The following is a 15564-nucleotide window of genomic DNA, read 5'->3' as shown; positions in this document are numbered from 1 at the left end:
GGTCTTGAGGCCCCCCTGCATGGAGGGGAGGCTCACGTCGGCCTCCAGCTTCGGGGCAGACACGTCCACCGAGGCCTCGATGGACTTGCCTGGGGCAGACATCCCGAAGGATGGCATCTTGAACTTGGGCATTTTGAACTTGCTGTCTTTGGTGGCCACATCCTTTTCTTTCAGAATTTGTTCCTTTTTCAAGTGTTTTTGGTCATGTGTTAATTGTAATTTTGTTTCGTTTGTCATTGAGTCTCTGTCTTCCTTGTCTTTTAGTCCTGCCTCTGTGCCTCCCTGTTCTCTTCTGTCGGCTGTTGCTATGGCCTCTCCTGCCCTTTCCTGCTCTGTGTCTTGTGTGGCTGTTTCTCTCCCTGTCTTTGCCTGCTTGCTTGGCGACCATCCTAAGGATGGTATCTTGAACTTGGGCATTCTCATCTGTCCTTCTCTGTCTTCCCCAACCTTGTCCTGTTCCTGGCTGATCCTTGTGCTCTGTAGTCCTTCTCCATCTCCTTCACCCTCTTGTGCTTCTGCGTGTGTGGCTGGTTCCCTGCCTGGTTCCCACCCTGCTGCTTCCACCTCCTCAACATTCAGGCCAGTACCCACTTTTATGCGCCTTTCTCTTTCTGGCTCTTTTTCGGTGGAAAATGCAAATTTTGGTGTCTTTAAATCGTGTACTCGCACCCTAATTTTGGGTGGGCCGATCTGTGTGCCTCCTTCGGTTGTGTCTCTCAAGGACAGTCTGGCGATCCCAATTTCCAGGCTCTGCAGTCCCTCACCTTCACCCTCCCAGCTCATTCCAGGAGTTGGCTGGGCCCTGGGCTTCCTCTGGGCCACTGCTGTCTCCTGTGCCTGCCCCTCCAGGGTCTTTCTGTGGAACCTGGCTGCCCTGAGTCCCCCTTCCTCAGGGGTTCCCTCACAAGCTCTAGGGTCACCCAGCTCTGTGGGCAACTGCGTCACTTCTCGATCCTGTTCTGCCCTCTCCTCTCTCCTGCTGCCTGTGGCAGCCCCAGTGTCCTCAACGCTATCACCCCAGGGCCCCAACTCTTCCAGGACCCCAGCACGGCCCACCCCTCTCTGGGACCCCCCGCCTGGCTCTCCTGTTGATGAAGGGCCCTGTCCCGAGCCTGTCCTGAATCTCAGGTTGAGGAACTTCCGCCTCCTCTGGCTGCCCGGCCCTGCCTTCTGCTCTTGGCGCTCCACTGCGAGCTGGGCCTCTGTGTCTGTGCTTGTAGGGGACACGTCTTTTGCGTCCCTGGGCTCGTAGGCCTCTGACGAGCTGTGTGACCTCTGGGGTCTCGGCCCCCGCTTGCTCTTTATGGATTGAAATTTTGGCCAAGAGAGCCTCTCCTTCTGGGTCTGCCGGCCTCTCCCCACCCTGGGTTTGGAGATGAGTCTCTCTTGGTCCCCATCTCCTTCCAGAGTTTTCGTGGGGGTCTCTCTGCACCCATCAGCGACATCCGTGTCCTGAAACACAGGGAGAGGGAATCTGTTGGTAGCAGTCCAAGCAGCCTGAGACCCTGGCCCAGGGACAGACGGATTGGGAGTGCTATCCCCTCCGAGGCTCAGCCAGCAGGGCAGTGAAGCCAGCTGGGGCCCTGCCCCACAGGCATGGTGGTCTCACCTCCTTCTCTTTGCCCTGTGGGCCGTGCTGGGCATCGCTGGGAGCCCACTCTTCATCCTGTGGAGCAGGGAGCTGCCGTCTGATTTTGAACTGAACCCTGTACGGCTCTGAGTACTGAAGGATTTTGAGAGCATCTTCGTATTTTATGTTGTCAAAGAACACGGTCGCACTGAGCAGCTGATCCCCTAGACGGAGAAAGAGCAGCCCCAGGGCCGCGTGTGTGAATGAGATGGGGTCTGCTGTCTTGCCTTGGCTGGCGAGGAGGGCCCCGGGGCATGAATGGGGGGATCCCACTGAGTCTGCCCCACCAGCCCCCACTGAGTGCCTCAGGCACAGGGAAGGTGGATGGGGTCCCCCATTTTACTAGATGCAGTGGGTGATCCCAGCCTCAAGCAGCTGCGCAGACCGTGAGGAGGTCGTCCTAGGCTCCAGGTGTGGCTCCTATCCCCCTCAATGCCCCCCTCCAGGTCCCTCCCATCCTGGTGGGGAGAATGGGGACCCCAGGGATGGAACTGCCATGGCACCTTCTCTCAAGTTGAAAAGCTTGGCAGCTGAGGAGTCCTTCAGCACTTGCTTGACAAAGATGCCCTTGTCTCCACCGCCTGTGACACTGTAGCCACTGGCTCCCGCCTCCACCTCTGTCTTCAGCGTCACCTCTGTTGCCTCCTGCATGGACTGGAGCAGAAGCACATCAGGGCCATGGTGAGCAAGTGCCAGTCCCACCAGAAGCATCCCTGCTGGGGCCTGAGTCTCCAGAGGATGGGCACCCCACCATCCTTCCCATCGGCCCGGACAACTCAGAGCAGGGGGGGCACCCACCGGGTGGGCTCAGCTAGCTGTGTCTGAGCTCTGGAGGAAGCCAGCTGGAAGCTTCCAGAACTCTTGTCCCCACCCCAACCTGCCAGGACTTAGGCACAGCCTGTCCATGCCACCAGGCCCAGCAGGGCACCAGGAGCAGGGCAGAATGACTTCTGCTTTCCCTGTGGCCAGAGGTTCCCTTTTCAGCTCCTTTGTGCATTCTTCACAAACACATGAAGTATGAATTGTGTGCAAGGCACCTGATGCTCAAGACAAGGAAGAACAGCAATGCCAAGGAAAATACGGGACATTGGGTACAGACTGCCAGACCTGGGACAGGATGGGGCCTGTGTCCTGCAGAGCTCTTGGACTGCTGGGGAGTCCAGGAAAAAAAAAAAAAAAAAGAACAATTGCTTTAGAGGCAGAGTCCCCTCGTCACTGGGCGCTAGCAGAGTCTAGCACCTTCCATAGTTACATGGCCTGGGTGCTGACTGGCCCTTTCAGCCCCGTGACTTGAATATGCAACAGACACCAGCACTGCCCCATTGTACAGAGGAGGAAATTGAGGTCTGCACAGCCAGGTCTACCCGGCCGGGAGCTTGGCTATGCATCAAACTCCACACCAGGGAGGAGTGGGGAGGGTCAGAACCAGATTTAGCCTTCTGGAGCCCCTGCCTTTCCCCAGGCCCGACAAGGGGGACGAGAACACCCCACCTCCCCAGGGCACAGGGCACACTGCCAGCCTCTTTGCTCCTCCCCCGCCTGCTCTGACCTCGGACTCTCTGGCTGGATCCTTTGTGGACGGACACACCTTTGTGACCCTCAGCTCCTTCCGTACCCACCTCTGGACGACTCATCCTGAAAAACGTCCGTGAGTCCCCTGAATCCCGCTTCCACCAGGATCTCCGTCTCCCAGCGGAACCTTGCCTGCCGGGAGCGTCTTCCTGCAGCCACAAGTGTTGGGAGTTAGGCACCTGCCCCAGCTCAGGGACAGGGAGGGGCACAGGTAGGCTAGTGCCAGACCAGGAGCCCTCCCTTCAGAGGGGCCCAGAACCTCCAACATGCAGCTGTGTGCAGAGGGGGCCGGGTCCCTCCAGGCACATCCACAGAGAAAAGGCAACTCTCGGCTTCCTGCTTCCCGACAGGCCCAGCCTACAGCCCACAGCGCCCACAGCGAAGCCCCACAGTAACTGGAGTTTCGTACGGAGGGAGGTAAGAAATTCAAATTGTACAAAAAGGAATCCTTTCATAGACATGGCTCCTCTGATCCCTTCCCCAAGTCCTTGTCTCCAGAGGTAGCCATGGGGCCCTGTCCCCAAAGGCAGCATGAGTGTGTCACACAGGTTCAGGTATGCACACAGCCCGTGCCCCTGAAACATACAGTAACACGAGGCCTGTCCCCATCAGCCCACACGCATGCTCACAAGAGCTGCAGGGCACCTCCATCCCACTGTGCCCTGGCCAGCCGCAGGGAGGAACCCTAGGGCACAGAGGAGTCTGAGAGGACATCTGAGTGGGCACTGCCCAGTGGGCAGCAGGGCAGGGCGGCAGGGCTGCACAGACATGAGTGAGTTGCCCACACAGGGCAATGCAGGAGGAGATCTGGGTGCCTGTGGGGCTCGGCCCAGCAGGCTCACCTGGAGTCCAAAGTCAGCAGCCTCAGTCGTGTATTCGTAGACAGGTGAGGACCCCTGTGGCCGTGGTCGAATGACCTCATCTGCAGGCCCTTCAGTCACCTGACAGGAGAGAATCCAGTTACTTTTGCCACTGAGTTCTCCCAGGGCCCAGGGAGAATGGGGGCAGGGTATGAGGAGGCCACACTTCCTCCCGCTCTCACTTACAGAGTGGTCATCTTCAGTTTCTGCATCTGGCTCCCTGGGCTGCAGCTGTCGGCCAGACACTGCAGAGAGAGTGGCTGTCAGTGGAGATAAGCAGGCTGGGGGAGCAGATCGGGGCCCGGGGAGGGAGCCAGGAGTGTATGTACACTGTGGAGGTGGCATAGTCCTGTCTTGGACACTGGATCTGAGAGCAAATTCAGGGGCCAGGGGAGGATCTACAGCTATTAGGCTGGAGAGGCTGTGGCATCAAGTCAGGTAGCAGTGAATTGAGACTGGACTTATTCCAAGTTGGAACAGATTTAGTCCAAGAAAGTTACTAAACAAACACAAGGTGTTAGTTATTGTATAACCACACCCTGGGAGGATCAGAATCCAGAGTTGCTAGAATGTATTATCTAAAATATCCAGCAGCCAACAAAAAATTACAAGTTACGCAAAGAAACAAGAATGTACGATCCATACCGAGAAAAAAAGCGGTGAATGGAAAGTATCTCTAAATGTCCATCAATGTTGGGTTTAATACAGACTTCAAAGAAACTATTAAAAGTTTGTTCAGGCCGGGCGCGGTGGCTCACACCTGTAATCCCAGGACTTTGGGAGGCCAAGGAAGGTATATCACCTGAGGTCGGGAGTTCAAGACCAGCCTGACCAACATGGAGAAACCCCATCTCCACTAAAAATACAAAATTAGCTGGGCATGGTGGCACATGCCTGTAATCCCAGCTACTCAGGAGGTTGAGGGAGGAAAATCACTTGAACCTGGGAGGTGGAGGTTGCGGTGAGCCAAGATTGCACCATTGTACTCCAGCCTGGGCAACAAGGGTGAAACTCCATCTCGAAAAGAAAAAAAATTTGTTCAAAACACATACAAAAAAACCATGTTTGAAAAATTAATGGAAAATATGTTAACAATAACTCAAGAAAGAATCTCATAAAGAAATAAAACTTATTTTTTAAAAGGCAAGCAAAAATTCTGGAATTGAAAATTTACTACTGGGGTTCACCAATAGATTTGAGACACCAGAAGAATTATCAACTTGTAGATTAATATAAATTAACCAATTTGAAGAACGGGGGTCAGGAGGAAGACTGATTGAAGAAAAACAGAGCCTCAGAGCATTAACCATAAGATAAAGAGACAGAAGAGAGAGTTGAAGAAGTGGTGGCTGAAAACAATCTGCAGAATCCAAGAAGCTCAACAAAACCTAAGCAGGAGAAACACAGAGATCCACACCTGGACACATGATAGTCAAAATGCTCAAGAGAAAGGAACCTATCACATAATAAGGGCATAAAAATACAACTAACATCTGAATCACATCAAAACCATAGAGACCACAAGAAAGTAGAGCAATATATTCAAAGGGCTGAAAGAAAATGTTGTCAACAAAGAATTTGATATTAAGCAACCTATCCTTCAAAAATAAAGGCAAAATAGTCTGAGCATGATGGCTTATGCCTGTAATCCCAGCACTTTGGGAGGCTGAGGTGGGACAATAGCTCAAGCCCAGAAATTCAAGGCCAGCCTGAGCAATACAGTAAGATCTCATCTCTACAATTTTTTTTTTTTTTTGAGACGGAGTCTCACTCCGTCACCCAGGGTGAAGTGCAGTAGCACGATCTTGACTCACTGCAACCTCCGCCTTCCAGGTTCAAGTAATTCTTCTGCCTCAGACTCCTGAGTAGCTGGGACTACAAGCACGCGCTACCATGCCCTGCTTACTTTTGTATTTTTAGTAGAAATGGGGTTTCACCATGGTGGCCAGGCTGATCTCAAACTCTTGACCTCATGATCCACCTGCCTCGGCCTCCCAAAGTGCTGGGATTACAGGCATAAGCTACCGCGTCCGGCCCAAAAATTTTTTTAAAAATTAGCGGGTCATGGTGGTGCATGCCTATAGTCCCAGCTGCTCAGGAGGCTGAGGCGGGAGGATAGCTTAAGCCTGAGAGGTTGAGGCTGCAGTGAGCTGTGATTGCACCACTTCACTCCAGTCAGGCAGAGCAAGACTCTGTCTCAAAAAAATAAAAATTTAAATTTTAAAAAAGGCAAAATAAAGGCATTCCCAAATGAACAAAGACTTGGGAATCTCATTGCTAGCAAATCTGCCTTACAAGATATACTAAAGAAGCTCTTCGGACTGAAAGGAACTAATACCAGACAGTAAGTCAAATGCACAGGAAGAAATGAAGGTGCAAAAAATGGTAAATATGTAGGCAAATATAAAAGACTCTGAATATATATTGTCCTCATTTTATTTCTTAACATCTTTCAAAAACAGAGGATTGTATAAAGCAAGGATTGACAAACTTTTCTTGAAAAAGGCAATATAGGCCGGATGCGGTGGCTCAAGCCTGTAATCCCAGCACTTTGGGAGGCCGAGACGGGCGGATCACGAGGTCAGGAGATCGAGACCATCCTGGCTAACACGGTGAAACCCCGTCTCTACTAAAAACTACAAAAAACGAGCCAGGCGAGGTGGCGGCGCCTGTAGTCCCAGCTACCAGGGAGGCTGAGGCAGGAGAATGGCGTGAACCCGGAAGGCGGAGCTTGCAGTGAGCTGAGATCCGGCCACAGCACTCCAGCCTGGGCGACACAGCGAGACTCCGTCTCAAAAAAAAAAAAAGAAAAAGGCAATATAGTAAATATTTTAAGCTTAACAGGCCACATGATCTCTATTGCATCTCTGCAGCTATAATACAGAAGCAGCTATAGAGTATAGATAATATGTAAATAAATGAGCGTAACTGTTTCAATAAAACTTTACTTGTAAAACAAAAAGGAGGCTGGATTTAGAAGACAGGCAATAGTCTGTGAAGCACTAATATAAGGCAACAATTCGAACACCATATTGTTAGGATTATAACATATATAGATGCAGTATATATGTGACAATCATAGCAAAAAGGAGTGGGAGGAGACGGTATACAGTTAGCCTTTCATATCAGTGGTTTCTGTGTCCTGAGTTCAATGAAACTTGGGTCAAAAATGTTCTCCCAAAAATTGCATCTATACTGAACATGTACAGACTTTTTCTCTTGTCATTATTCCCTAACCAATAGAGTATACCAGCTATTTACATAGCATTTACATTACATGAGGTATTATAAGTAATCTAGAGATGAAATAAAGTATTGGGGAGGGAAGATGTATGTAGGTTATTTGCAAATACTACATCACTTTATAGAAGGTACTTCAGCATCCTTGAATTTTGGTATCCGAGGGAGTTCCTAGCAGCAATCCCCCATGGATGCTGAGGGACAAGTGTACCTTGGACTGAAGTTTCTATAATTTACCAGAATTAAGCTGGCATTGCCTGGGGCTGGGAGTGGGAAGGGAGATTGATTGTAAGTGGGGTTGAGAAAATTTGGAAGGTGATGGAGGTGTTCCAGAACTGGACTGTGGTGATGTTTGCACAACTCTATAAGGTTAGTAAAATGATTGAATTGTACATTTACAATGGCTGGGTTCTATGGTTTCTACTACACCTCAATGAAACTGTAAAAGAAAAAGGTAATTAACTGTATAAAACAAAAACAAGTCAGCACGGTGGCTCACACCTGTAATCCCAGCACTTTGGGAGGCCTAGGAGGGTAGATCACTTGAGGCCAGGAGTTCGAGACCAGCCTGGTCAACATGGTGAAACGCTGTCTCTACTAAAAATGCAAAAATTAGCTGAGCATGGTGGTGCACGTCTGTAATCCCAGCTACTCAAGAAGCAGAGGCAGGAGAATCACTTGAACCCAGGAGGCAGAGGTTGCAGTGAACTGAGATCCTTGCACTGCACTCCAGCCTCAGCAACAGACCAAGACTCTGTCTCCAAAAAAATAATAACAAATAAAATAAAATGAATCTTAGAATTTTACAAATACAGAAGTAAAGCATATGACGGGATGGGGATGGAGTGCAGAAGGTGCTGTTGTGAAGATCTTACATTATACTTGAAGTAGGACAATCTTACTTGAAATTATACTGCAATAAGTTAAATATTCAGAGTATAAGCCATAATGCAACCATTAAAAAAAAAGATGTGTGGGTAATAAACCAATAGTGGAACTAAGATGGAATAGTAGGCTGGGCACAGTGGCTTGCGCCATAATCCCAGCACTTTAAGAGACCGAGGAAGGAGGATCACTTGAGGCCGGGAATTTGAGACTAGCCTGGGCAACACTGTGAGACCTTATCTCTAGAAAATATTAAAAAGTTAGCCACGCATAGTGGTGCACATCTGTAGTCCCAGCTACTCAGGAGGTTGAGGTGGGAAGATCACTTGAGCCCAGGAGGTTGAGGCTACAGTGAGCCGAGATCGTGGCACTGCCCTCCAGCCAGGGTGACAGCAAGACCCTATCTCAAAAAACAAATAAAAAAACACCTAGATCTCCTTTTTAAAACACTGAAGTAAAAACCGGCAAAACTAAAAGGAGAAATAAATCCATAATTATTATACAATAGGATATTTTCACACTCTTAGGAAATGATAACCTTACAAAGTAGAACAGGGGAAGATACAAGACACCTGAAGCACCCATCAACCAACGAGACCAAACTGGCACCAGGAGGACACTCCAGACAGCAGCCGGGGCACGGAGCTCAGGTGCACAGGGGACAGCCACTGAGACAGTCCCCATGCTGGCTCAGAAACCTGCCTCAACACATTTAAAATCACTTCAATCATCCTAGGTCTCTTCTCTGACCCCCAGTGGAATCAAGACAGTGTGGCAGAAACACAAACCAGTGAACAGAAAACAGAGTCCAGAGCAGCCCCACACTTACATGGCCAATTAATTCTTGTTTGTTTGTTTGTTTGTTTTTTATTTTATTTTATTTTTTTGAGACAGAGTCTCGCTCTGTCGCCCGGGCTGGAGTGCAGTGGCCGGATCTCAGCTCACTGCAAGCTCCACCTCCTGGGTTCACGCCATTCTCCTGCCTCAGCCTCCCGAATGGCTGGGAATACAGGCGCCTGCCACCACACCCGGCTAATTTTTTGTATTTTTAGTAGAGACGGGGTTTCACCGTGTTCGCCAGGATGGTCTCGATCTCCTGACCTCGTGATCCACCTGCCTCGGCCTCCCAAAGTGCTGGGATTACAGGCACCCGCCACCATGCCCGGCTAACTTTGTTTTTGTTTTTAGTAGAGACAGGGTTTCACCGTGTTCGCCAGGATGGTCTCCATCTCCTGACCTTGTGATCCGCCCATCTCGGCCTCCCAAAGTGCTGGGATTACAGGCTTGAGCCACTGCGCCCGGCCGCTTATTTTGTTTTGAGACAGGATCTCACTCTGTCACTCAGGCTGGAATGCAGTGGCACAATCTCTGCTCACTGCAACTTTTGCCTCCTGGGTTCAAGCGTTTCTCGTGCCTCATCCTCCCAAGTAGCTGGGATTACAGGCATGCACCATTTTGCCTCGCTAATTTTTTTTTTTTTTTGGTACTTTTAGTAAAGATGAGGTTTCACTATGTTGCCCAGGCTGGTCTTGAACTCCTGGCCTCAAGTGATCCACCTGCCTTGGCCTCCCAAAATACAGGTGTGAACCTGTGTAAGAACATTCCTGACAGCAACCTGTGCATGCCCGGCCAAATTCTTGTCAAAGCAGCCCAGTTATTCCAATAGAAAACAAAATCTTTTCACCAAATGGTCCTGGAACAGCTGGGTATTTACTGGGAAACCAATAAACCTGGACCCTTCCATCCCATCACTCATGAAAATGAATTCAAAATGAATCATAGAGGTAAATGTAAAACTGAAAACTATAAAACTTCTAGAAGAAAATATAGGAGAAATTATTTACCACCTTGAAGGCAGCAAAGTTTTCTTAGGATACAGAAGGTAAGGATAGTAGAAGGAAAACTGATAAATTTAGTTCTTATAATTTAAAACACTGGCCTTAAGAGCTTTCATTTTCCTCAGAAAATGAAAAGGCAACGAATGTATCTGGCAAAGGACTTGCATGGAGCCCGTGTACAACTCAATAGAAGACAAAACACTCAATTAAAAATGGGCAGAAGATTTGAACAGACATTTCACAAAAGAAGATGTACTAGTGTTCAATAAGCACAAGAAAGGATGCTCAACATTTTCCATCATCAGGGAAATGCAAATCAAGACCAACGGAACAGAACAGAGATCCCAGAAACAGACACACATACATAAAGCTGTGATGATCTGTTCAATAAATGGCCTGGGATCCATTGGATATCCATATGGAAAAACATTAATCTTCGCCCCACCTCAACCACAGAAAATTAATTTCATGTGGATTATAGATCCAAACTTAAAGGCTTACCAATAAAATTTCTAGAAAATAAATAGAAATTACTTTTGGAGTAGGGGAAAAATTCTTAAACAGAACACACAAAAAATGACAGATATTGGTCTATATTAGAATTAAGAACTTCTGGCCGGGCGCAATGGCTCACGCCTGTAATCCCAGCACTTTGGGAGGCGAAGGCACGTGGATCACGAGGTCAGGAGATCGAGACCATCCTGGCTAACACAGTGAAACCCCCATCTCTACTAAAAATACAAAAAATTAGCTGGGAGTGGTGGCGGGGGCCTGTTAGTCCCAGCTACTCGGGAGGCTGAGGCAGGAGAATGGCGTGAACCCGGGAGGCAGAGCTTGCAGTGAGCAGAGATCACTCCACTGTACTCAAGCCTGGGCGATGGAGTGAGACTGTCTCAAAAAAAAAAAAAAAAAAAAAAAGAATTAAGTTTAAGTTCATCAAAAAACACCACTAGGGGCATGAAATGTAAATGAGTACAGCCATGATAGAAAACACTATGGATGGTTCCTCAAAAAATTAAAAATAGAACTACCATTTGGTCTAGCAATCCCACTACTGGGTTACATATCCAAAGGAAATGAAATCGATGAGTTGCAGCTATCTTTGCCTAAAACACAGACTGGGCACAGATAGCTGCAATACATTTACCAAGCAAAGTCCTCCAACCCAGAAAGCACAAAGAACTCTTGCAAATCAAAAGACAACCCGATAGAAACATGGGCAAGAAAACACTGGAAAGGTAGCTCATAGAAGAGCATGTTCAACCAGCCGATGAGAATGTGGAAAGATGGCCAGCATTTCTGGTCATCTGCGCAATGCCAACAAAACCACGAGGTGTCATATGCTCCCAGGAGAATGGCTGAAATCTCAAAGTCGAGATTTAGGCGAGGCGGACCACCTGAGGACAAGGCCTGGGGCAGCTGGAACTCCGTCCTGGTGTGGGTTGGGGGTGAGCTGGCACAACCACTTGGAAACAGCCTGGTAGAGTCAATCAGAGCCTGACACACCTTACCCTGTGGCCCAGCAACTTATAGCCAGGGGCAGGGCCAAGAAATATGCACATGTATGTCCCTCAAAAGATGGGTGCAGGAACATCCATCTCAGTATAATTTGTGGCACCCAGAAACCAGAGATCCAAATGTCCATCAACAGTAGAATAAAAAAAACTGAGGTATTTGTCCAGTGGAACAGTATATGGTATAAACTATACCTACGTGCAAATGGATGAAGTTCACAAACAAAAGGTTGAGATAAAGAAGCTAGATATAAAAAGCACTCATACCAGGAGAGCCCATCACATCCAGTTCACAGTCAGGCTCCGGCCAACTAGGGCTGACGTCGCCACAGGGAGCGGGCAGACAGGGTCTCCTGCTGGTGGTAGGGGTCTACTTCCCAACCAGAGGACTAGTTACTTGGGTGTGCCATGGTTTATATCCTTTCTCCATAAAAAATTTTAGAATTCTACATAAAATCAAACATAATTATAACCTTTACACTAATAAATCTGAAAATTTAGATCAATTGGATATATTCCTAGAAAACCCACAAGAAGAACCAAATGTGTCCAACCCACGGCCCACAGGCCGCATGCGGCCCAGGACAGCTTTGAATGTGGCGTAACACAAATTCGTAAACTTCCTAAAACATTAGGATATTCTTTTGCAATTGTTTCTTTTAGCTCATCAGCTATCATTAGTGTATCTTATGTGTGACCCAAGGCAATTCTTCTTCCAATGTGGCCCGGGGAGGCCAAAAGATAGGATGCACCGATGGATAATCCAAGCAGTTTTATAACAATTTAAAAATCAATATGGTGAAACCCCGTCTCTACTAAAAATACAAAAATTAACTGGGTGTGGTGGCGGACGCCTGTAATCCCAGCTACTCCGGAGGCGGAGGCAGGAGAATCGCTTGAACCCAGGAGGAGGAGGTTGCAGTGAGCCGAGATCGCGCCACTGCATTCCAGCCTAGGCAACAAGAGCAAACGCTGTCTCAAAAAAAAAAAGAAAAGAAAAAGAAAAAATCAAATCCCTTATTTAAAACCGTCCCACAAAAAGAACTCCAGGCCCAACTCCCACTCCAAATTATACTCTAAATATTCCAAGAAGAAACAGTACCAATCTCACACCAACTCTGGCGCCCTGGCCTGGGCTCCAGGGCCTCCCTCTGGCAATGACAAGGAGGGTCTCAGACCTAAGGCCCCCACCCCTGCCCCAGACCCAGTTGCTGGTAGGACACTGATTGGGAAGGAGCATGGCGCTATCCTTTGGGGTGGTGTGCTGGCCTCGGGGACCAGCTGCTCCCTGTCCTCTGCGGTAGGTGTCCTGGCCTTGGGGACTGTCCCATGGAGGGAGATGGGGAGGCCCAGTCCCGGCAGTAGTCTAGCTCTGGCCAATGTGCTAGGTGGCCCTGAGCAAGCTCATGCCCTCTCTGAGCTTTCATTCCCTCGTGGATTCGGGGGCCACCCTGCCTGCCCTGAGTGTAGGTTGCTAGGCCATAGCCACTGCTCCCCCAGAGGCACCCCCAGGGCCATGCCTGCTCATCCCAAGAGCACCTCTGCCTGCACAGGCCCCGCCGCCCCCTCGCTGCTTCATGGGCCTTTCCTTGCCCTTCTGCAAGATGGCGCACAGCCCACATCCCCCTGGCTCTGGTCTCAGGCCTGGCAGGGCCGGGGGGTGGTGTCTCCTGGAGGAGGTTCTCTCAAGTGAGGGAAGAGAAGGGCATGAAGTAAGGGCAGGCAAGGCTGGGTCAGTGCCAGGAGGCATCAACACCCACCCCCACATCACCCCACCCCCGCCACCTTCCTACTGCTCGGGTGGCCAGGCCCAGACCCCTGGCCTCCATGACCCCCCAGCAGAGCCACAACCTCCGTTTCCTTCCCCTGCCAAACCAGCCTTGCGCAAGGTGTCAGCCCAAGAATTGTACCCCTGGCAACCCCATGACACGATCTCCTCCACAGGCCCCTTCTCCCTAACCAGGCAGCGAAGGGGCAAGGCCCTGTCTCTCTTCTGCACAGCTCTGTCCTGGCCACCTGGGCCCATCTCACTCACCTTGGCACTCAGACACTGCCCCACCACCCGACAGGGCCCTTGCTGCTCCCACCTGGACGCACCCCCAACCTGCACAGACAGAACTTGGCCAGCCCCACCGCTCTGCCTTCCAGATGGCTGCCAAACCCTCCACTCCTTGCCCACCTGCCCCTCCCACTCCCTCCATGTGGCCCTGCCAGGGCTCCCCAGTGCACCCCACAACCCTGAGGGACCGCCAGCTGGGGCCACCCCGGCCGCTCTGGAGCTGCCTGGAGCTCCAGCCACACCAGACCCACAGCAAACTCGTGGGACGGGGTCGTGCCAAGGAAGGGGACAGGAATCTGGCCAGAGCCTGCGCACCGCTAAGCCAAGGGCAACGCAGGTAAGCCACTCTCTGGCCTCAGTTTCCCTTCCTGCTCTGCCCAGACCCTGCCCCTCAACCCCCAAGGTGGGTAACAGATGTGAAAACTGAGGCTGGGGGAGGGGAGCCACTTACCCAAGGGGACCCAGCCACTAGGTGTGGAGCTGGGGCAACTGCCCCAGCCCGCCCTTACCTAGCAGGGCTGGGGGCAGAGGAGGGTCCCTGGGTCGCCCGGCCCACAGCCGCTCCCCTGCCAGCAGTTGGAGTTGGGATCATGAGTGGGGAGGGGCTCCACTGCCTCCGAGACCGGGTGTCCCAGGCCCTACCCAGCACTCAGGGTGGGGCAGGTGTTCTGAGGCTGCCCAGAAACCCAGCAGCCTCCTCCTCCCTCCGCAGCCTCCTGAGCCAAAAAACTCCACCCGGCAGGCAGGAGCCTGGTTAGGTTGGGGGTGGGGGGCAGCTGCCGCGAGGCCCAAGAAAGGGTCAGGAGGGCAACTCCTTGGAGAAGGGACTCGCCAGGCAGGGGAGCACAGGTCTGCTGGGCCGGGGGTGGGCACAGTGGTCAAGGGCCCCTGAGCTGGGCACAGCCGGCTGCACTTTCAGATCTCTCCAGGGTAGTCTTGTGGGTGTTGGGGCCGGTGAGGGAGGGTGTCGACAGCAAGCCCTGGGCACACCCTGTGCTGGGAACCTGCGTGGAGAAGGAGGAGGAGGCGTGACCAGTTCTGCTCCTGCTGGCCCTCATGCCTGGTCCTGCCACTGGCCCAGGCGGGACAGTCCCCGGTCCCACCCTCAGCAACCGCACTGGGAGTAGCTGTTCCTGCACTGCCTGTGGTGGGGATGGAGCACAGAGGTTCAGGGAGCAGCAGACCCGCCTCTGGCCACACAGCTGTGGAATGGGGACCCCTGTGCCACTGGCTGGCAGGAACCCGGCCCAGGAATACAAACAGGAAGGGGGAAATCCCGCCCGCCTCGGGATAAGGCTGCCCAGCCAGGCTACCGGCCTCGGGCCCACACCAGTGGGGAGACAGAGGAAGGCCCCCAGTATCCCAGTCCCCCACCAAGAGCACTTCCTCCCAGGCCCCAGGTCCTGAGGAAGCCCTGCCTCGGCCCCAGAGCGCGCAGGAGGCCGCCTTTGCCCCGCCCCGTGTCCGGTTCTCCCAGACAGGCTCTGCAAGTGGCCCCATCACCTGAATCACGACGCTGGTTGTTGACAGTCACCAAAGCTCCACTTCACAGAGGAGAATGTGGAGGTGACTCGCCTGAGCCAGGCCCAGCTGGTCAGGCTTTGGCACCTGGTTCCTTCCCCAGTGCCCTTCCCCCGCGCCCTGGCCTCAACGCTACCATTAACATTCCTGTGGGTGCAAACTTGAACCTTGGGAGGGACCCCAGGACCTAGGCCAGTCCCTTGCACGCCAGGGCAGGTGGAGGTGGTACCACAGAGAAAGGCACAGAGGACACCCACCCTGGCCCAGAAAAGCTGCCGCCCCAAGAACTGGATTAGTTTGGGGCAGGGCCTGAGCAGGCAGGGCCTCAGAAGTGTGTTTGGGGGAGGAGCAGATCCTGGCCGGGAGGTGGGGTGCCGGGGGCGGGGGTGGGGGGAGGCGCGGGGGGCCGCGGGGGGGGCGCGGCCGCGGCCCGGCAGGCGGGGGG

General features: G+C 51.7%; 1 protein-coding gene across 1 annotated transcript in view; it reads right to left on the bottom strand.

Annotated features, from left to right (window-relative positions):
• Positions 1 to 15564, bottom strand: part of AHNAK2 (AHNAK nucleoprotein 2) — a 37544-nt gene that overhangs the window by 7161 nt on the left and 14819 nt on the right. Inside the window, 6 exon segments of the mRNA XM_026447495.1 lie at positions 2 to 1452; positions 1610 to 1794; positions 2134 to 2284; positions 3250 to 3351; positions 4045 to 4143; positions 4249 to 4307. Of these exon segments, the coding sequence (XP_026303280.1) occupies positions 2 to 1452; positions 1610 to 1794; positions 2134 to 2284; positions 3250 to 3351; positions 4045 to 4143; positions 4249 to 4307 (2047 nt within the window).

Source organism: Piliocolobus tephrosceles, chromosome 6 (assembly GCF_002776525.5).
Source record: "Piliocolobus tephrosceles isolate RC106 chromosome 6, ASM277652v3, whole genome shotgun sequence".
In the NCBI taxonomy this organism is placed as follows: domain Eukaryota; kingdom Metazoa; phylum Chordata; class Mammalia; order Primates; family Cercopithecidae; genus Piliocolobus; species Piliocolobus tephrosceles.
Note: the sequence above shows the minus strand (reverse complement) of the source record. Positions and strands in the feature narration are given on the sequence as shown.